Below are 20,544 nucleotides of genomic sequence, written 5' to 3'. Positions count from 1 at the left end.
CACGACGTTGTGCTCTTCATTGACTGCTCGCACACGCGCACATTATTTCAGGTGACACAACCGCAAAATTGGGATTTCCTGGAGAAAAAAAATTCAATGTAAGATTCCATCCATTTGTACGAAAACAGGACATTTCAAATTGACAGTACAGAAAATGCACAAATATTTATTGATTTGATTGGTTTGGTCTGTAACATCTGTCAAAATCAGCTAAATTGTTGATCATTATTTACCAAAGTAAAAAAAGTTTGCAAATGTCTTGAGATGATCAGCCTGCTTTCATTGACGATGACAAAAATCTGATCAGAGTTACAGTTGAAAGGCTGAAATTTCCTGGAATTGAGCAATTTCTAATTAAACGAGATCTCCAAATTGTTTGGTTATCAAATAATTGTCGATTAATTGTTGCACCTCTCGTAACAAGCATTCACACTCACATATGAACGGTTTCAAGTCTTCAATGAAGCTCCCATGCTTTTTTTTGGGAATATGAGAGGCTGCCAGAGTACCCAGAGAAAAGCCACTTGAACGTGAGAAGAACATGGAAACCCCACACAGAAAGGCCACACCCCAAATTTTAACCTCTAACTTAGCATCGTTAGCAAAGTTCATTTACAATAATTATGTTTCTTTGCAAAAGTATATTCCATGTTTAAGTCGAATTTGTATTTTTGGGGTACAAATAAAAGGTTATAAGACTAAGAAGTAAGCAACTAAAAATGGTTTACACAGTCTCAGTCGCTTCAGGATGCGTGTGTTACACGATGGCTCTGCCAGATGGCAGCACCGGATGGCAGCTGCCGCGAATGCTATCGAAGAAGAAAAAAGCGGAAGCGAGGCTGCTAACAGCTGCAGCGTTCACGTTAAGTCTCTTATCGCTCTGATTTCTGCATTTTACCCCCAACGCTTCACGCGACGTTTTTGTCAAATATCAGCGACGGACTTCAAACTGCGCATAAAGTGGCCTCGTCGTCAGCTCGCTTCGTTTGCGACGCGCTGCGCGGTCAAAACAGGCGGAAGTTAGCGACGCATGCTAACCGGAAACGCATGCTAACCGTGACTGTCAAAGCGTTTATTGTGATCCCGTGAAAATGTGCAAAGTGAAAATGCTGCGAGCTGTGGTGACCGAGCGGCTGAGTGTGGCCGTGGAGGAAATCTTTGTGGTCTTGGAGAGAACCATAACGGAGTACGAGGACGAACTTTGTCGAACCAAGGAGGAGAACCAGCGACAACGTCAATTGCTGGACGCTCTCATGGGCTTACGCACACCAGGTTGGTCTTTGAATAGTCACCGTAAACTTCAACATTGTCGTCAATCGTACATCGAAAGCACCTTCGATCCACTGATTGAGGCGAATAATTGTGACGTCACAACCATCAATTACAGTCGATGACATTTCACCGAAATTCCTGTCAAGTACACGTTGCCTTATAGAACTAAAAATATAGAACTAGTTTCTGCAGCTTCTAGACTTAAATGTAAACAACGGTGAACAATTGTTTTCTTTTCACGAGTGTAATATGCCTCTCTTGTTTATAATGTACAGATTAGAGGTTTTTTTTTAGCTGCTTTGGTATATTTCTCAAATCATCCGAGACGTTTGCAAAACAGCAAGTAAAAGTGCTTCTTAAAAGTCATGATGTCATGTAACTACTCTGGAGGGACGAAGTGAAGTGCATTGTAGTACTGGAAGATTGAATGCAAAAGAGTGGACGAAATTCAAATTTCCCTTCATTAGGTCCTCCCCACACTAGCGTGGATTTTCTCCAGTTGAGTCCCAAAAACATGCATGTTGGCCTGTTCAAATAAACTAGAACAAAAGTTTGCTAGCTTCATGCTAACATAATGCTAAATACAATTGAAGGGCTAATTGAAATTAACACGGGTATAAGAATAATTGCAAATAACTGCTACTTTTTCTTGGTTGTTTGTCACCAAAAAAAAAAAAGACAAAATAAATAATTTCAAAACTTTTTCCACTACCAATGCAACTCATTGTACTCGCTGGAAAAAAATACTGTGTTCAATGCTGTTTTGAATGCCCTGCAAATTCTACCACAACAGCTGAACTTTATTTGAGGTTGATCAGAGGCACTTTAAATGGTGGTAGGCCTACCAACTCCTATTTAACATGCATTTGAATGTGATTGGTTAATTCTGAACACTCACATCAACTTGTGAGGGTGTGCGCACTTGTGCAATAACATTATCTCTGTAGTTTTCTTTTCCAATTGAACTGTACAATACAGGTCACATTAATGGTGGAAAAAGTTTTGAAATGATTGATTTGATTGTATCATATGTCCCAAAAACAATGCAATTCAACAGGGGTGTGTAGACTTTTTATAGGTGCAGTAAGGCTCCTTTAATTGTCGTAGCGTTTTATTAAGACACCTGCAAATCAATGCGTTGCCTTTGATATTTGATCTCGCAGACGTCGCTGAAGATGAGCAGGAGTGGCGCTGCGGGGTGGTGTGGGAGGAGCCACATCCCCCCCGCGGTGTCAAGGAGGAAAAGGAGGACGTGGACGTCGGCGTAGAGGGCCTGCGTGTGGTTGTGAAGAGCGAAGATGAAGATGAAGGCGGCGAACTTGAGGAGAGGAGAACATCCGGCGGTCTCTTGGCTCCCCTCTCAGCCGACGAGGACGCGTCGTGTCCCGACGCCAACGATGAGGACGACTCCAAAGGCGCCTCAAGCTCCAAAAGTCATCGGTGCGACAAATCCGCCTCGAAGAGACACGTCAGGCGTCACCAGTGCGAGAAAACTTTCCGTTGCTCCGTGTGCGGCAGCAGCTTCCCTCTGAAGAAACAGCTCGTCCGTCACATGCTGATCCACCCGGGGGAGAAACCTTTCCTCTGCCCCTTCTGCGGGGCCAGCTTCTACCACATGAGCAGCCTGATACGACACAGGCGGACCCACACGGGGGAGAAACCCTACACGTGCTCCGTGTGCGGGAAACGCTTCTCCCAGAAAGGACATTTGATCACGCACGCCAGGACACACACCGGAGAAAAGTGCTTCTCCTGCGCCGTCTGCGCCGCCACTTTCTCCGACCGATCCGCTCTCGTTCAACACCGACGAACACACACTGGAGATAAACCTTTTGCCTGCTCAATTTGCTGCGGTAAATTCACCCGCAGGGGACACCTCATCATCCACATGCGGACGCACACCGGAGAGAAACCCTTCGCCTGCCCCATTTGTGGGAAAAGACTGACCCGCAAGGCGCATTTGACCACGCACATGAGGACGCACACGGGAGAGAAACCATTCTCCTGCTCCGTGTGTGGCGCCACCTTCAGCTTCCGCTCGGCGCTGGCACAACACATGAGGACTCACACCGGAGAGAAACCTTTTCACTGCTCCCTGTGCGGAGAGAGATTCTCCCAGAAAGGACATTTGAACATTCACAACAGGACGCACACCGGAGAGAAACCTTTTGGCTGCCCCGCATGCCACAAGAGGTTCACGCATAAGTATCAGATTAGTAAACACAAGTGTGCTGCCAACAAAAGCAGCAGCAGTAGCCAGTGAACATGTCTTTCTTTTTTTTTTACAGCATTCTTGTCACTTTCTTAATCCAGATGTATCACTTAAAGTGTCTTTACCATACCTACTTGACTTCAATTGCTCCTTTCTTATCAGCCTGAGCGCGAAAATGTCACACAAGCGCACCAGCGTAACGAGGGAAACGTAATGATTATCACAGAACAGGAAATGGAACTCGATACAATAATTTGTCCAAATAGATGTTCAAAATGCTAACACACACCAAAAAAAGTCTTGGTAAATAATTATGCAGTGGCCATTTTAGGCTAGCTGTAGCCATGTGAACGTAAACAAACAGTGCTGACTACTGAAAGACTATTAAATTGCTTGCAAACATGCCATTTTTTATTCATAATAAAGTGTTTTCACTTTCTTCTACATTGTAATGTATTTTTTGAACAGACATAAAACACACTAGCTTGTGATGAACATTTGCTAGATGAACAGCTGCAAGAGTTAGCTTGTCTACAATTGGTGAAATAATGTTGCAGCATGAAATAAATACTGAACAATGGAGGGCTAAGTACAGATCCCTGCGGGACTCCTCGTAACATTACTAATTAATAAAGTTGGTTCCCTAAATTTTGCTCACTTGAAACGTAGGTGGCTTCAAAGGGTGCTCTGCCCTGAGTTGTTTAACAATCCTTGATGTTGAGTTAAAAAGGCTCTCTTTATTTTATTTTAAAAAAGTATTATTCTCAAAAATTACTGTTCAAAATGTGTTTCCATTGAATAAGTGGCAAAACCAGTTATTTTCTTTTTTTAAACTGGGTTGTTGGCATCTGCTGTACAGCCTTTAGTAACCAATAAACTAACTTGTAATCTAAGTTAGTTACAGTGCAAATCTTATCCCAACTGATTCTGAGCAAGAGGAACCCTGAACTGGTCGCCAGCCAATCGCAAAACATGGAGGTTTAGTACCTTGCTGAAGTACATTTCGACGTATTCATAAGGGGCCTGGGTTTGAACCTTCAACTTTTGACAATAAGCTGGCTTGGCAGACATCCACTCTACCACCCGAGCCATGCACTTAGTGGTCCCCAGCCGCATCTGGACCACATTCACTCCCGGGCCGTTACGTCTTTTGTGCCTGACACTCGATGTTGTGCGTTGTGCGCATGCGTGTCACAATTATGGACGCTACATGAAAGTTGCATTTGTTTTGTAATGTAAACTAGTCCTGCAGCGTTAACGTACGCGCTATTGTTGTTGTATTTATTTTTTTGTCCCTGATGGCTTTCCGTAGATTCGATGTTTATAAAACGGCGGCCAGTTTTACGTGTGCGCACTAAGGATTTTTTTGTTTGTTTTTAGAGGCAATTGCTTTGCAGAATTACACGTGCGCGTGCGCTCAGTCCGTTTTGTTGCCTTTATTACTTTATGAGCTGTGCAGTACCGAGTTCAATTTGTGAAGTCAAGTGGACGACTTGTCTGTGCTTGCGTGAATGAATTAAGTTCAACGTTTTTGGCTACAAGCAAACGAGCAGCCATTGAAAAAGTTTACAAGAGTATTTGCCTAACCTTTAAACTTTTAGGCATTGTTTAAAAGGGGAAATGATAGGCGCCCTTTGCGCCATGTTAAACCGTTCGAATGGATTTGATCAACTCGAACGTTGGTGCAAAAGGCACCAATGCAAAGACGGAAAAGAGAAATGCGCCTGTAAACCTCCGTTCGTTCTTCACAATGTCCCAACGGAAATTAATAATCCAGACAGACGCAAAAGATGGACTAAAATTGAAAAGTTTCTTTAACATATTGATTTGGTCAATATGTTGAAAGTGAGACAGCGAAATAATGGCGAAGCAGAACATGAGATCAACCCGACAGAAATCATTCTTTAGTCACTTTTTGCATTTTGAAATGTTTACAAATTTGTATGAAAAGAAAAACGAGCAATTTACAGACGTATAAGTTGTGGTGCTCTTTGACATAATTCCCCCATGGAACAAATGTTTGTTGAGTGTTCAGGGGGAGGAGTGTGGAGTGACGTACTTCCAGTTTACTTCCGGTTTCTTGTGGAGTGTGACGTTCGTTCTGTACAGTCTTTTGCGACTTGTTAATTAAAGCTGCAGACGTGTTAAGATGTCGGATGAGCAAGTCATACTTTGCAGGTGTATCGCCAACTGCCACCTCAGACGGGCCAACCGGTCAAACCTGGGAAGCCAACAAAGAATAGCCGAATTTGTTCCGAACATTTTTTTGGTGGAGCGCCGTCCACGGAGTTTACAGATCCGTGCTTGAATGTCGGTATGCATTCAATATAAAAAATTTTTTTTTTTTTAAAGTGGTCTGAAGGCAAAGATTTTAGGCAACAAGGTTTGCCGTGAGGAAGCCGTACCAACTCGTCAACATCACCTTGTAGGCTACATTTGTCGAAATCAAAATATTCAATATACAATCAAGCCGTGATTGGTTTGTTATGTTTTCTGAAGTTCTTTACTTCATATGAATTAAGAACAACATTTTATGAATCTGATTCTGTAGATGAATTGTTGCGCAATAATGATCAAGGTGTACTAATTTCTAGTTTATTCTAAATTATTGTTCCACGTTAAATGTACTCTTAAAATTCCAGAGTGTGTAATTTATTGTCTTTTTTTTTTTGATAGCCGTTGTTGGAATGCTTCATAAAGCAATTTAGTGTATAATTTTTAGATTGATGACTTATGTCCCTAATGACTTACCGTACAGTGGCTCAGTGCAGTTTTGCGCATGTGTGGTAAAGTTTTTTTTTTTTTTTTTAAACGGCGTTTCCGGACGCATGTCGGCGAACATAGTTCGTACGCTTGAGTCTGTTTAATAGCCGTCCATTACACATTTCCATTACGTATAAACAAACATGAAAAGCTTGACATTTCCTTTCTGGAATAATCTTGCCTCGGTGCGCTTCTCGTTTCTTCGAGCTTGCTAACTGCTAACAGCGAGAGTTAGCAAAGTTAGCAACACATGCTAAGCTAAGTAGGGAGCTGCTGAATAAGTGTAAAATGTGTGGGAAAATGATTTAGCAAGGTTTTGTGGAGGACGAAGACACCAAAAGAGGAAAAGGAAACGCTTGTTTTCCAAGATTCCGATGGACTCACTCGCAACAGGTTTGTGCTCTTCTTGAACTTTTGCCTTCAATGTTCCATTTTGATAACAACATCAAAGTTGTATCCGCTAACGGTTGCTAACCAATAAATGGGCTCGACTCAGTAGTTCAGTGCGTTCCGTGATTGAGCTCGTAACTCGGCGGACTCAAATCTGAACCCGACAAAAGCCATTTCCGAATAGCGACAATCTGCGAACAATTGACGCCCATTCATTTGGGAAAGACGAACAACTCTAATGTATAAAAACAAATATTGGATGTAAAAGCAAACTACTCGTGTCATATATTATAATTACTGTACATTGAGACACTAAAACTCACAAGTGTAGTTTTTAGGGGTGTAACCAAAAATCGGTTTGAACCTGATTTTGAACACTTTTAGTTTTCGATTGTGGCGCATCAAACCGAACCGTTCCGCTTTAAAACATGTTGTTATACGTTTCAAATCCTCTTTTATTGGCGAGATATATCATGGAAGAAAATGTCTCATCGACAGTCCTGACAAGCTCATTTCAATGTATGTCAAATAACAACACACGTTCTTGCGTCATACCATCTCGGACTGAGCCGAATCGAATCGTGATCCCTCAAACCGAATTGAATCGTTCCACTTTCAAATCCAACCTTGCTTGAATTGTTTCACACCCCGCGTATCCAAAATCGTTTTCAATCATCTTTTGTGCAAAGATGCGCGCCCATAGTAGTTTTGCATGTGTTCCTTTAAGGGGTGTGGCCTTGTGTGACATCATCAGTTGGAATGGCCCCGGCTGGTGTATGTTTTACTTTTCGAGAGACATTATGACGAAGACCATATGAATGTTAAATTGACTCATCCTGTTTTTACTTCAACACAAAAACTGACGAATAACAATTTTTCAAATACAAAGAACACCATTTGTTCAATTGTACTTTAATGCATTTAGACAAGTATGGTCATGAAAATGCTTGCATTTACTCCACTTGACTAAAAACATGACATCGATGCACATGTTGACGTCAACAATGTGTCGCGGCTCACAGACATGAGGATTAAGATGACAAAAGAACCTGCTGAGTCACAGCCAGCAAAATTGCAGACCAGCCAACGGAATCCGCCTTCGTGGTCTGGACTTCTTTCGTGTTCGGGGCAAGTGATGCTAAGCTACATTTAGCATGTTTATAAACTTGTAAGAATTTTTGGGGGGAAAATCTTTTGTTGTAAAATGACAATACATTCATGCGGTTTGTTAATTACCTAAATATTGTAGCTAACGTGATAAATAATTATTGATTGAAATTTTTTATTTCGATCATGAAAACATTATATAAAAAGTAATTTTAAATCACTCAATACATCTATCATTAACGTGTTCGAAAAGGAGTAGGAAGAGATAAAATAATTACCCCAATACATACACATCAATCTACACTGATATAAATATATTCATTGACATATTACTGTATCAATATCATCAATATTTCAGATATTAATTCATAAAAAGACACCCAAAAACAAAAACTCAGTCCCCTTCTTCCGTGTATCTTGTAAAAATAATTTGCTTATATTTATTTTTTAAAGTGTCTGATGCTAGGACATTGTTTCAGACACTTTCAAAATAAATATAATTATGGTGATTTGGATATTGATTCAAATAATTGTGCAGCCCTACTTCGAACCCAGAATTGCCTCCGGGTCGGCACTGTCAACGAGAACGCGTTCTCAGTTGCCTAACGCGGTTAACAAATGAAACGTGGCGGATATTGCGTAGCAGCAAAATCAACGGCAACATTATTTGAAAGCTGCACACTCTTTCAAATGTTTCTTGCCGGGTCCCGCAGGTGTCCCGCAGCTTCTGCGGCTGCCCCCCCGCCTCGAGGAGGAAGACGAGCAACGCCAGTGGCCCCGCATTAAAGAGGAAGATGAGGAAGAAGAGCCCCCCCACCTCAAAGAGGAAACGGAGGAAGTGGACATCAGTCAGCAGGTCGGCGAGCGTCTTGAAGTTCTGCTGCATGTGAAGGAAGAAGACGACGAGGCCGCCGCGGGCGACGCCCTGCTCGCTCGCGGCGCCGTGAAGGAAGACGAGGAGTCGCCGCAGCTCGATGGCAGCCAGCAGGAGTGGGAAATCGACGTTTTCCTGGCGCCGCTCTCAGAATCTCCCGAAAGTGACGAGGAGCCCAGAGGAAAGCCTTACCGCTGCTCGCTTTGCACAAAAGCCTTCACGAGGAGGACGCCTTTAAAGTCGCACATGAAGACGCACGCCAGGGAGAAACTATTCCCTTGCTCGCTTTGCAGCCAACGATTCTTTCAGAAAACAACTTTGCTTTCGCACATGCGGATGCACGCGGGAGATAAACGTTTCCCTTGTGCAATTTGCCACAAGCAGTTGACTTCACGGAGCGGCTTGAAGGCGCACACCAGAGGACACGCCATCAACAAGACTTTCCATTGTTGGGTTTGCCGCAAAGGCTTCGCTACAAACGGCAAATTGACGGCACACGCCAAGAAACAGCATGGAGAGAAACCATTTGCTTGCTCCGTTTGCGGCCGAAGATTCGCTCTGAAAAACCATTTGACTGTGCACGTGAGATCGCACGCGGCAGAAAACTCCCTTTCCTGCTCCGTGTGCGCTCGGGCCTTTGCTCGTCAGAGCAACTTGAAGGCTCACATGAAAAAAGACCACGGGCAGAAATCGTGCCAAGAAAACGAGCTTAAGTTGAAGCGGCGGCGAACAAGAAGGATCGCAGCTGCAAGTTGCTGCGTTGCTTCGTGTCAGGCTTCGTCCAACAACAGCAGCCTGGTGAGTTTTTTCCCATTTCCTGAGAATGAGGAGCTCCGGCGTCAATGGGTGGCCGCCATCAGCCGGGACAACTTGCGCGTCACACGACACGCCCGTGTGTGTAGCCTCCATTTTCGAACAAAGGACATGTGCGAGTCAAGGTTGGACAAAGGACGCCGATCGCTAAAAGAAGGCGTTGTTCCCGTCCTGTTTGAGGGGAACCACGACACCTTCCCGCCTGCAAGACCTAATTCTGGGCAGAGAAGAACGAGACGGCCTTCCGATGAAGCGGCAGACGAGGACGCGAGCGCAAATCGCGTCATGGCGGAGCACGACTACGCCGCGGCTCGTCCGCGCCGCGGCGGCCGTTCGCCCACAGTAAGTTCCACTTCAGCAGCACGGAGGACCAAAACTGCCTACATTTAAAATCAATAAATGAATATATAAATACATCAATCAAAGTGAAAATAAAAACATTTTTCAAAAAGTATATACAATAAAATATATAAATGGAAATAAAAACAAGAAAAATCTTGTCCACTGTCACCACGAGCAACTCAAGTCGCAACTTTATTTATATATATCGATATATATTTATAGAGAGAGAGAGAGGTTTTTATTTCCATTTATATTCATTTTTTTATTAAATTTTTTAATTATATTTTTTATACGTTTTTATTTTTACTTTTATTGATTTAAAATTTTGGCAGTTTTGGTCCTCCAAAGAAGACATCGGTTCGATGCCTAAAACAAAATGGCATCCAATGCGTTGAAGTTGCTTTTTCTCGCCTTTCGTTTTCTCGCCCAAAACGCCAAAACGTTGAAATTGGACTTGTGTGCTGAAGTGTGTCGGATGCCGACAGGATGGTTTTGCCATGTTTGTCAGGACAATTTCCTTAGCATCCTGATTTGCTCTGTCGTGTGCCGGCACGAGTCACGAAATAACGCAAAATAAACATTTGACCGCAGGATCCGGAGGCGAGTCGGCGCAACAACATGGTGGTCCTCTCGGCCGAGCCGAGTGACAGACGACTGGCGGAAGGGTTGCGGTTCGTACTCCATCTTGAATTTCGTTTCATGCTTACGTGAGGAGGAACAACAAACGGTAGAGGATTGAAAAACAAGCCTTAATACTGCTCGAGCAACTACTACTTTCCTCTGCCTGTCCCTGGTAGGTCTCTTAGGAAAACAAATCTTTATTCCGCCACCCAGAGGAAAAAACAAAATAGTGATACAAACAGCAGGTGAGTAACGCTCACTAATCAGTGACGTCGCCTGAGGAGCAATTTCTTTATTTGACCTGAAACGTTTTGTCAAAAACCTGGAAAAAAAATGCAGTTGCTGTTTAGCTCATTCCATGTTTTAACTTCCCAGATTATAAAATATGTTTTTTTGCTATTTTGCGTTTTCCTGCGGCTACGTGCGCTCGTCAGAGCCTCAGTCGTGGTCCTAAAACTGACCCCTGAGGGATTCCTCTTTTACATTTTACAAAAAAAAACATGATGGGTGGATGGAATGGAAGCAGCACTACTGATATACGATATGTTTTTTTCAAGGCCAATACGATTATTAGTAGTCAAGGATTATTCGAGCCGATATTCATTTGCAGTAAAAGAGAAGATATTAGTGTCACAAAAAAAAAATATCGACATCATTTCTTAATGAAATGTTTTCGTTTTGAAAAATGTAAAGACTAACCGGCGGCCCCACGGTTTTGTTGTTGTCTTAACAGAAGCAACCTGTACCGAGGCGTCATCTCGCCGCTGCCCGAACCCTGCGTCCTCAAGGTCCAGGAGGTGTACCGGGACCTCCCTGCCGACCTGGCGCCGCCGATCACCACCATGGCCATTTGGCCGCACGCGCCTTGCGTGCCCTCGCTCTTCGGTCCCGTCCAGCAAGGAAGCGTGCTTTCCTATCAGATGGCGGCAAAGTCGGTGCTCCGGACCCGCCCGCACGCCGGCGCCCCTTGGCCCCCGCGGCTGCCGCTGGCGGACTACAAGCTGGGACCTCCCGCCTGTTCCTTCGTGCTGACGCAGCGGCAGGACCGGCACATGGCGTGCCTTCAAACGCCTCTGAAGCCGGCCCACAAACTCGAAAAGGGCACCTGGGGCCAGCGGGCCGAGAGCCGCCGGCCGGGGCGCCCTCGGATCACGTCCGACCATTTCAAAGAGATCTGCGGCGGCGGCGGCGGCGCGGGGGCCGGCGGGAGCAAGAGCGAGCTCCTGGCCGGGAAGCTGGTGAAACCCGCGCCCCGAACGGCAGACGAGCATCGGGGCCTTCACTTGGGGCCCGCCGCCATCGAGGACTACTGTCGGGCGATGGACGTCAACCGCTACCCGTGCGGCTTCCTGGTGCATCCCGACGCCCCGTGGATGGGCGCGTCCCCCCGCGGCGTGGTCTTCGATCCCAAGGCTGAGCCGCTTTTCGGCCTGCTGGAGCTGAGGTGCTCCAACGCGCGCACTTTCTCGGAGTGCTCGTGGATCGTGCGGAACGAAGAGTACAGCCTGTGCAAAAGCCACGCCAGCTACTGGCAGATTCAGGGCCACCTGCTGCTCTCCGGGTGCCAATGGTGCGACTTTGTGCTGCACACGCAGGAGGACATGTTCATCCAGCGAATTCCCCGCGACGACAAAGTCATGGCGGTCATCAAGGACAAAGTGGACCTTTTTTTCTTCTCCTCGTACCTCGACGCTTGCTTGTCCGATTAGAACAAATGCAAAACCTTGCCATGATTTCGACGCGCCGGGCGGGGCGAGAATCCTTTTCATGACGGCTACGGCAGGTGTGCGTCTCCTCTCAAGACACCTTTGGATTGATTTGAAAGTGCAACCATTCCGTTGGCTTCGGCTCGGCCGGATTGGATCGCATGCGGCTCAGTTCCACGATGATGTTTTTGTTGCCGTCTGACGTCCGATTTCCTTCTAATAAAAGATTCACTCCGTGCGTATCGTAATAGAATTCAATCTTTTAAATCAAAAAAACGTTTCCGCTTCAAAACACTTTTTGTTAACACTCCTGATAGTTTGTTTGCATTTTTTTTAACAGCTTGGTCGAGTTCTTGTGTGCAAGATGCAAAAAGTAATATCACGAAGGATTGTGTTGTAAAAATATCATTTTAAAAACAACCATCATCCAACAAGTCAAATGCAGATGCTGTACTTTGAAGTACAATAAGCGCGCTGCATAAAGTTACTGATGCATCACAAGTTGACAACTTGTGGCTCCGTTTCAGAATGATTAAATATGCTTGCCTTGGTCGGTCTGTTTATCTGTTGAAGGAACCTGTGTTTTAAAATCACCTCTTATTTCTCTCGGTTTCACGTGTGTAAGGCACTAGCGTGATTGTCTTTTCTTTTTCTTTTTTTTAGCTATCTACAGAAAGGTCCATACTATCCTAACTAATCTTATCTTTTCCTATATAAGAGCAGAGTTGTTGCCTCGTGTTGCGTTTTGGCTGAATTTTAAGTGACAAAAGTCGTGAAACGATTGAGCCGTAAGCTCGGACGTTGACTCCAAGTGACGTCACACGGTCGCGCGTATTTATTGGCTGCCGCAAGCGCTGGCGTCACGTCTGTGCGACACAAAGTAAAAGGACTGCAACTCCCAGATGACAGTTCCCCCCGCCCCCTGGCGGCACGCAGAACGAAGCGCGCCACTGAATGACTTTTACACCAAGTACCCCCTAAAAAACAACCATGATCAACATTAGCTCTTCCGGTGCAGACATGTACGTAAAATATAAGTAAACAAAAAACACTGCTACCAAAACAGATGGAATAGAATTACGCAGTAAATTGATTATTGCAACAATAACAAAAAAAAACGACTTTTTTTTTATCGTCCATAATGTATGTAGGTGGATAAAAAGTGAAGGGTTATAAAAAGTGAGCGTCGCGCCTGCCCTGCGCAGTTCTCAGCCTGACGTCACGGCGAACGCGACGGGTTCCTCCTAGCTAGGCAACAACGTCATCACGCCGCGTCCGTTCTGACACCGCCGACGTTACGTGGTCTTTTTGTCTTGTGTTTTGTCGAAACGTCGCACGGCACACGTCGAAACGCGCCTTGACGTTTATGTTAGCTTAGCTTGTTAGCTGCGGACGAAGAAAGCGCGTCGCAAATTAGCAACGCGAGCTCACGGAGAAGCGGCCGGCGAGACTTCGCAAAAAGTCGTCCTGGTCTTGTCGAAAAAAACGAGTCACCAAGCGAGGAAGAAATCTTTGCAGCGTCGAAGAGAACCATCGGAGGAACTTGTTTCGCCAACAAGAGAGGACGAGCAGCCACGACGACAACCGCTGGACGCTCACATGGACTCGCACACCGCAGGTTGATCACATCTGCTTTTCATACTCGTCACTTCACGCTATAGTTTCACATCTGCCCGTCTAAACAAGTAGACAATCATCTTTTTTTCCCCTGCATAATTGGTAGATTTTAAATAATTATGAAATGAAGGCATTTCTTCCCTTTTACTTGAATATTGCTGACACATTTCCAGGTCACTTCGAGTGTATAAAATCCTCACAGAAACGTTCCAACTTTCGGCAAAACAAAGAAAAAAATGAGCACAATACGAATGGCAAAAACAGAAGTAGACAATGTCACTGAAGTTGTTTTGAGTTGCGATGACGAAAGGTCAGTAAGAGTCTTGAGAGTGAGCTGGTTTTGCAGCGTGCTTGTTCCAATTCCACAACAACACTGCGCTCGTTTAGCTGCGGAGAGGCTAAGGTCAGAATACATTCCTGTAGATGCCAAAAGATGCGCAGGTTGGCTCAATGAAACACCTCAACATGCTTCAACATAGTTCATTGGCAGCAAGTGAATAGTTGTTTTGCTTTGGCCTGTCACAAAAAGAAAGAAAAGAAACCCCGATGTGAGTTTTGCTGAGAATAGCGGCAGGTAGAAGTCAAAATGGCCACACGGTCAAAAACAAAAAAATGTTTTACTGGGGCCTTTTGTCACCACTTGTATTATCCGTCTCTGAATTTTCCAAGTGCTGCTCCATCCTGTGGAACTTCCATTTCTGAATATGTGCAACGGGAACATCAAACTGCTTGGCGAGGGTCAAGCCGCCATTTTCAAAGGGGTTGTCCAGAGTTTTCCTTTCAAATCTCCGGAGACAATTCTTGCTTCGCCGGGTCCACGTTTAGTGCAGTCCGGTCCGAGAGGCCCCACCTTGCATGTTTTTCGAGGTTTCCCTCCCCAACAGCCCCGATTCGAATGATCAGGATCATTCTCAGGCTGATGAGCTGAAAATAAAAGCAAACGAAAGACAGTTTAGCCGTCGACTTCCGTTCCAGTTGTGAAGTTAATTGTGGATTTGATTTGCAGTCTTTCATAAAATGGCGACATTCTTCCAAGCAAGCGAGTCGGAAAGACTAAAGTCCGACAGCAACAATATAAACACATTTCTGCCGTGATCAACTTCTCACGTAACTTTTCTAGACGCGACATATATAAATAAATATATGCATTTCAAATATACGCAAAGGTTTAAAGTTGCAAGAGATGGCTCAAAAATGTTCATAACTTTTGCCATCTTTGTCCAATTTTCAAAAGGTTGGCAGGCATCGTGGCAAAGTTTGCTAAAGAACCGAAACTGACAGCGTGTAACGATGATCTTCGTCACTTTACATTCATTCCAAAGTTAAATTAGAAAATGCTGCACACAAAAAGGTGCATCGAGAAAAGACATTTAGAGAATGAGCAAATTGTTCAGGTGGCTCGTAAGGAATCCAAAAAAGCAGCACAAGGAGGCCTTGGTGGTCAATAAAATGTCAGAAATGAGTGAAAAACGGGGAGTGACATCACAAACAAACGTTCTTCTTTTTGTTCATCAACTGCAAAACTCCCACGTTTTGCATCAACCAGGAAATGCCAGCAAAAAGAATGAAAAGCAGGACAAAACTCAAGACGGGGGGAAAAATTGTACGAAAACTGAGGTTCGGCTGTGTACGAAAATGTGAAGCGCGGACACGAATGCTTCTTATACACTTCTTCCTGTTTGGTGCAGCAAAAAAAGTGACTCTTTCTTATTTGTCTTGAGTTCTGCAGACATGAGGACACCCCCCATCAAGAAGGAAGACCAGCCCCCCCACGTCAAAGAAGAAAAGCAGGAAGTGGACATCGGTCAGGATGCCGGAGGCCGTCTTGCAGGTGTGCACGAAAACGAGGACGAGGACGAGGACGAGCACGAGGACGAGGCTGACATCAGCGACTTTCCCGTCATTCGGGTCGTGGTGAAGGCCGAAGACGAGGAAGATGAAGGCGAGCCTTGCCAGCTCCATCGCAGTGGAAGCGAGTCGGAAGTGGGCGGGGTCTCGGCTCCGCTCTCCGACTCGCTCGACACCGACGACGAGACGAGAGAAAAGCCTTTCACGTGTCCGTTTTGCGCCAAAGGATTCACCAGGAGGACGCATTTGAAGTCGCACGTGATGACGCACACGGGCGAGAAACCCTTCCCTTGCTCGCTTTGTTCTCAGAAGTTCTCGTCCAAGAGCAATTTGAAGTCACACATGAGAACGCACACCGGGGAGAAACCCTTTCCCTGCTCGCTCTGCAGCGAGCGATTCCCTCGCAAACACACTCTGATGGAGCACATGAGGACGCACACGGGAGAAAAACCTTTTCCGTGTTCTGTTTGCGCCCAGACTTTCTCTTCCAAGAGCAACTTGAAGGCCCACATGAGAAGACACACGGGCGAGAAACCTTTCGATTGCTCAGTTTGCGGCGAAGGCTTCACCACAAAAGCCATTTTGTTGGTACACACCAGAAAGCACACTGGAGAGAAACCATTTGCCTGCTCAACTTGCGGCGAACGATTCACCCGGAAAGACACGTTGACGGTCCACATGAGAACGCACACGGGAGAAAAGCCCTTCCCCTGTTCCGCCTGCGGCCAAACGTACTCGTCAAAGTGCAGTTTGAAGATTCACATGCGGAGACACACCGGCGAGAGACCTTTCCATTGTTCCATGTGCGGCGAAGGCTACGCCACCAAAGCCATTTTGGTGGCGCACATGAGAACGCACACGGGGGAGAAACCTTTTTCCTGCTCGGTGTGCGCGCAAACCTTCGCTCACAAGTGCAACTTGAGGACGCACATGAGGAAACACGGCGTGGACGAGCCGCTGACTCGCAACGAGCGCGATCGCAGGTCGGACGATCGCGAGTCTGCTGCTGACAAGGGTGGCAATTTGTGACCTACGTCAACTGGTGTTATCGTCATGGCAACCGCTCTCCTAAGGGCTCGTTTCCCTCAAGTGAAGACAAGTAAGTGGCCGTCTATCAGTGCCGTCGGATTCTTCATTCACGATTAACGCAGATATTTCTTTCACTATCAAAATATTTACTTTTCAGCTTCACAAATTGTTCACCTGCAAAACGTTACTTCCAGAAGAACCCGGGCCAAAGCAGCGGATGGAGCATTCCCAAGCATCTGTAGGACGGAACGATAACGGCAATATTGTGATATTAAAATGGCCACGATATCGTCGTGGTCATTTCACGATATTGCCGTTTTTCTCCACAGGTGTGGCACATTTTGACATTTTCAAAACTGCAAGCTCATTCGGCCAAACAGCACCGCCTGACGATTCGTTAGCAAAAGCGAAACCGGTTACACATGCTTCACTCCAAAAAACTGCAAAGATCCTTCTCGATTGCTTTGGCTCATCTGCATCACTTCTTTGCACAACACCGTGCGTGGATCATCTGCAGAAGCTCATAACTCTCCCAAAACAGCTTAAATGTGTGCCAAAATCTAATTTCGATGTCCTACAAGAAGTTAGTCCACCCACAATGCATCGTCCCTTTGGCATTCTGTGAGCACCGCAAGTCGAAATGATGAGCAGAGGTGCCGCTAACAAAATACAATTATATAAATAAGTTATATAAAACTGAGGGGGGGGGGGGGGGGTTTACAAAAGCAGTTTGTAAAGTTTGCAGTTTGACATACTCCACTCACAGTCAAGGAAATTGCAACCATTTTTATTCACACAAAGTTACTTACACATTAGAGTGCAACAAAAGTGTAAGCCGAATTCCGTATATTTATGAAAAACTACAAATTCATAACTAAAATTACATCTCGCGCACAGCCAACTACTGTAACACTTTCACTACATGGTCAATTCTGTAGAGTAAATTTGACTGGACCCAATAGACTCCGTTTTACTAACGCGGCTATGCAGACGTCCAATGTACAGTTTCTTGATTCTAGTGCCCCCATGTGGCCAAGGCGAGCACAGCAGTAGCAGAACAATAACCATTCAATTGAAGCAAACATTGTGACAAAAACGATTTGAAATGATCGAAAGACATTCGATGTCACTTCTGCATGTATTTTACGAGGCAAAATTTAGAGAATTCTATTTTTATTCAAAACAATACACATTGCCCCCCCCCCCCCAAAAAAAAACCAACAACAAACAAACAACAATTTAAGGCATTTTCCTTCATATCAACTCGTATGTCAAGGGTACAAGTTTCAATTCAAAACAAAAAAGAGAGCATGTTGCGATATGCAAATATCGAATAAGTGTCCAATTGTTACATGGAAAGCTTTCTGAATTATAATATTCTCAATATGGACAGTGTGGGAAACTGTACATGAAAGAAAAATATATTTGATAAAAATCAAATATATTTTTTGAAATATGTATTTTAATTCGTGGACGGTAATATTGTAACGAGTCACTTTCAAAAGACGAACACGTAATCGATGGTTTCAGTCATGACGTCACTTCTAACGCGACTGCTCCGCATCCGTCGCGACGACGTCATCACCAGCGCGACCGTTCCGTGGATTTAAAATGACGCCGATGAACCGTGTTGTTTTTCTTCTTGTTTTACTGACATGGTCGCAACAAACGCCTCGGTCGCTCACTTGAAGGTTAGCTTAGCTCATTAGCTCATTAGCTGCCGTCGCGAGTTAGCAACCCGGGCTGAAGCAGAGCCAGTGGGGCAAAAATGAGCCGCAATAAGTGAGCGTGACATCAAGCCTGATTCCGATTCTAAACTTTCAACAAGCAGCACGACAACAACCACTGGACGCTCACATGGACTCGCAGGTTGCTTTACGTTTTCGCGACACGCTCTTTGAATATTGTACATACTGTGTGTTCTTCTTTCAACAACTGTCTGCAGTGGATGAAAAAAAAAAGTACACACCCCTGTACATATGCCAGGCTCGTTAAGGCAGTTCTCGCGGCATTCGCGGCAACATAACTTCGTATATATTGTAAATATTTTTTATTTTTTTAAAGAAAGAGAGACAGATAAGAGACTTTCTTTCCAACTCTACCATCAATGTGCCTATAACAACTCATTTTGGGTTAAATCCTGAAGAAATAGGAAGTTTAACTGCTGAGTTTATCTGGTTGCACAAGTGTACACACCCTCGTTTATCTTCAAATGTGGCGTTTTTATGAATTTTGTTTTAGGTATTATTACTAGTTAGCCTGTTAGTTCAATGGGTGTGTAAAGCTTTTCTGTCTAAGGCTCTTTCCATCCATGATCCAGTCATCATCGATCTTTTCTTGGCAATTTCTATCCCTCCGCCGGTGAGTCCACCCCAAAAACAAGCACGTGCGTTTGTCTTGCAGATGGCCGTGAAGAAGACGTTCCCCGTCCCGGCATCAAAGAGGAGACCGGGGAGCTGCCCTACGTCAAGGAGGGGAAGCGCAGCAAGTGGACATCAGCCCGGAAGTGATTGACGTCATCGTGAAGGGCGAAGAAGAAAGCGCAGAGAGGGAAGACTCGGAAGCCGAACGCGTCTTGGCGCTGCCCTCCGTCGGCCAAGTTAACGAAAGCGGAGACTCCAAAGGTGATAACATCCTGAAATGTTCTCAGTGTGACAAACGTTTGGCTACAAAATGAATTTGACGGCGCACGTCAGTAGTCACGTGGGGGTAAAAACGTTCGCATGCTCGCTTTGCGCTGGAACTTTCCGCTGCACGGCGCGTTTGATGGCGCACGTGAGAAGGCACACGGGGGAGAAACCTTTCTCCTGCTCCGTGTGCGATGGCAAATTCAGCACCAGGTCCACGCTGACCCAACACATGAGGGCACACACGGGAGAGAAACCTCACACTTGTTCGTTTTGTGGCGAGGGCTTCGCCCAAAGGGGCCACATGCTCGGCGTTGGTGCATCACGTGAGGACGCACACGGGCGAGAGACCCTTCTCATGCTCCGTGTGCGGGAAAACTTTCTCCAGGGTGATCACCTTGAAAGAACACATCAGGACGCACACCGGAGAGAAACCTTTCTCATGCTCCCTGTGCGGCAAAGGGTTCAGCATGAAGAGGAGCTTGCATTGCACACACGCACGCACACCAGATAGAAACCTTTTGCGTGTTCGGCGTGTAACGCCGCTTTTAGCTCACGGACGTCTCTGGCCAGACACGCGAACACGCACACGGGGGAGAAACCTTTCATTTGCTCTGTTTGCGGTCAGACCTTCTCGCAGAAAAGCACCCTGGTGAAGCACAGCAGAACGCACACGGGTGAGAAACCCTTCGCTTGTCACGCCTGCCAGGGAAAGTTCTCGTACAAGTTCCAGCTGGACGAACACGTGTGCTCAGAGAACTAACGGCAGGCCTGATGGCGTCGGATTTTCAACGTGGACGCCTCCAACTCAAAAACCGCCCAAAAGTTTTTGTCTGCACAAGTCGTTTTTGTGCTCTTGCAAATATTGCGTCATTTTCTCACTCTGTGCTTGATTTTCATATGAAGCCTAATTTGCATGTGAACGGCGCTCTGCCGCTGTACCGATTTTCGTTTTTCACGATATGAAAACAGTTTGGACATGCTTGAAAAGACAGCCTCGTCAAACTTGGAGCATCGAGACAATACCAATGTCATAACTTTGCATATGAGCAAGAAATAAAATGAAATGGAATATCACAAAAAGTTGAGTCAACGGGCACATTTTTCATTTTTTTGGTTCAGCGACATCAAAATACTCCCCCCCCCCCCCTAATTTCTCTGTTTCTATTCACTACCTTTACTTCCACTCCAAGTTTGACCAATTCAAACTGTTCAAGATTTACACTGTTCAGCTTTTCAAAATTTCAAAATAAAAGTCAGTATTGTCCCAAGCATTAGGTACACCCCAAATTCAAACCTTTGCAATCCAATTGACATGTTTTA

The 20,544-nt window shown here is 45.2% G+C and overlaps 2 protein-coding genes across 2 annotated transcripts; both read left to right on the top strand.

Annotated features, from left to right (window-relative positions):
• Nucleotides 1-819: 819 nt before the first annotated feature.
• LOC147176536 (uncharacterized) lies at nt 820-20,304 on the top strand. Its single transcript, XM_086071330.1, has 6 exons — nt 820-1,272; nt 2,436-3,531; nt 13,479-13,718; nt 15,439-16,664; nt 16,752-16,832; nt 18,998-20,304. The coding sequence occupies exons 1-4, from the start codon at nt 1,092-1,094 to the stop codon at nt 16,592-16,594; spliced, it is 2,673 nt and encodes an 890-aa protein (XP_085927456.1). The 5' UTR covers nt 820-1,091; the 3' UTR covers nt 16,595-16,664; nt 16,752-16,832; nt 18,998-20,304.
• LOC147176537 (uncharacterized) lies at nt 5,571-12,338 on the top strand. Its single transcript, XM_086071169.1, has 4 exons — nt 5,571-6,640; nt 8,458-9,773; nt 10,365-10,444; nt 11,128-12,338. Exons 1-4 carry the CDS (start codon nt 6,622-6,624, stop codon nt 12,101-12,103), a joined length of 2,391 nt encoding a protein of 796 aa, XP_085927295.1. The 5' UTR covers nt 5,571-6,621; the 3' UTR covers nt 12,104-12,338.
• Nucleotides 20,305-20,544: the final 240 nt, after the last annotated feature.

Source organism: Leptonotus elevatus, chromosome 3 (genome assembly GCF_054856555.1).
Source record: "Leptonotus elevatus isolate MCC_2025b chromosome 3, RoL_Lele_1.0, whole genome shotgun sequence".
Taxonomy (NCBI): domain Eukaryota; kingdom Metazoa; phylum Chordata; class Actinopteri; order Syngnathiformes; family Syngnathidae; genus Leptonotus; species Leptonotus elevatus.
Note: the sequence above shows the minus strand (reverse complement) of the source record. Positions and strands in the feature narration are given on the sequence as shown.

What these genes read in the sequence shown, in the direction of transcription:
- LOC147176536 (XM_086071330.1), top strand. Translation starts at nt 1,092, where the DNA reads ATGTGCAAAGTGAAAATGCTGCGAGCTGTGGTGACCGAGCGGCTGAGT. An exon ending in CATGGGCTTACGCACACCAG is followed by an intron (nt 1,273 to 2,435) that starts GTTGGTCTTTGA and finishes TTGATCTCGCAG; the next exon opens with ACGTCGCTGAAGATGAGCAG. An exon ending in AAAAGCAGCAGCAGTAGCCA is followed by an intron (nt 3,532 to 13,478) that starts GTGAACATGTCT and finishes ATGTTAGCTTAG; the next exon opens with CTTGTTAGCTGCGGACGAAG.
- LOC147176537 (XM_086071169.1), top strand. An exon ending in GCGGCGGCCGTTCGCCCACA is followed by an intron (nt 9,774 to 10,364) that starts GTAAGTTCCACT and finishes ATTTGACCGCAG; the next exon opens with GATCCGGAGGCGAGTCGGCG. An exon ending in CGACTGGCGGAAGGGTTGCG is followed by an intron (nt 10,445 to 11,127) that starts GTTCGTACTCCA and finishes TTGTCTTAACAG; the next exon opens with AAGCAACCTGTACCGAGGCG.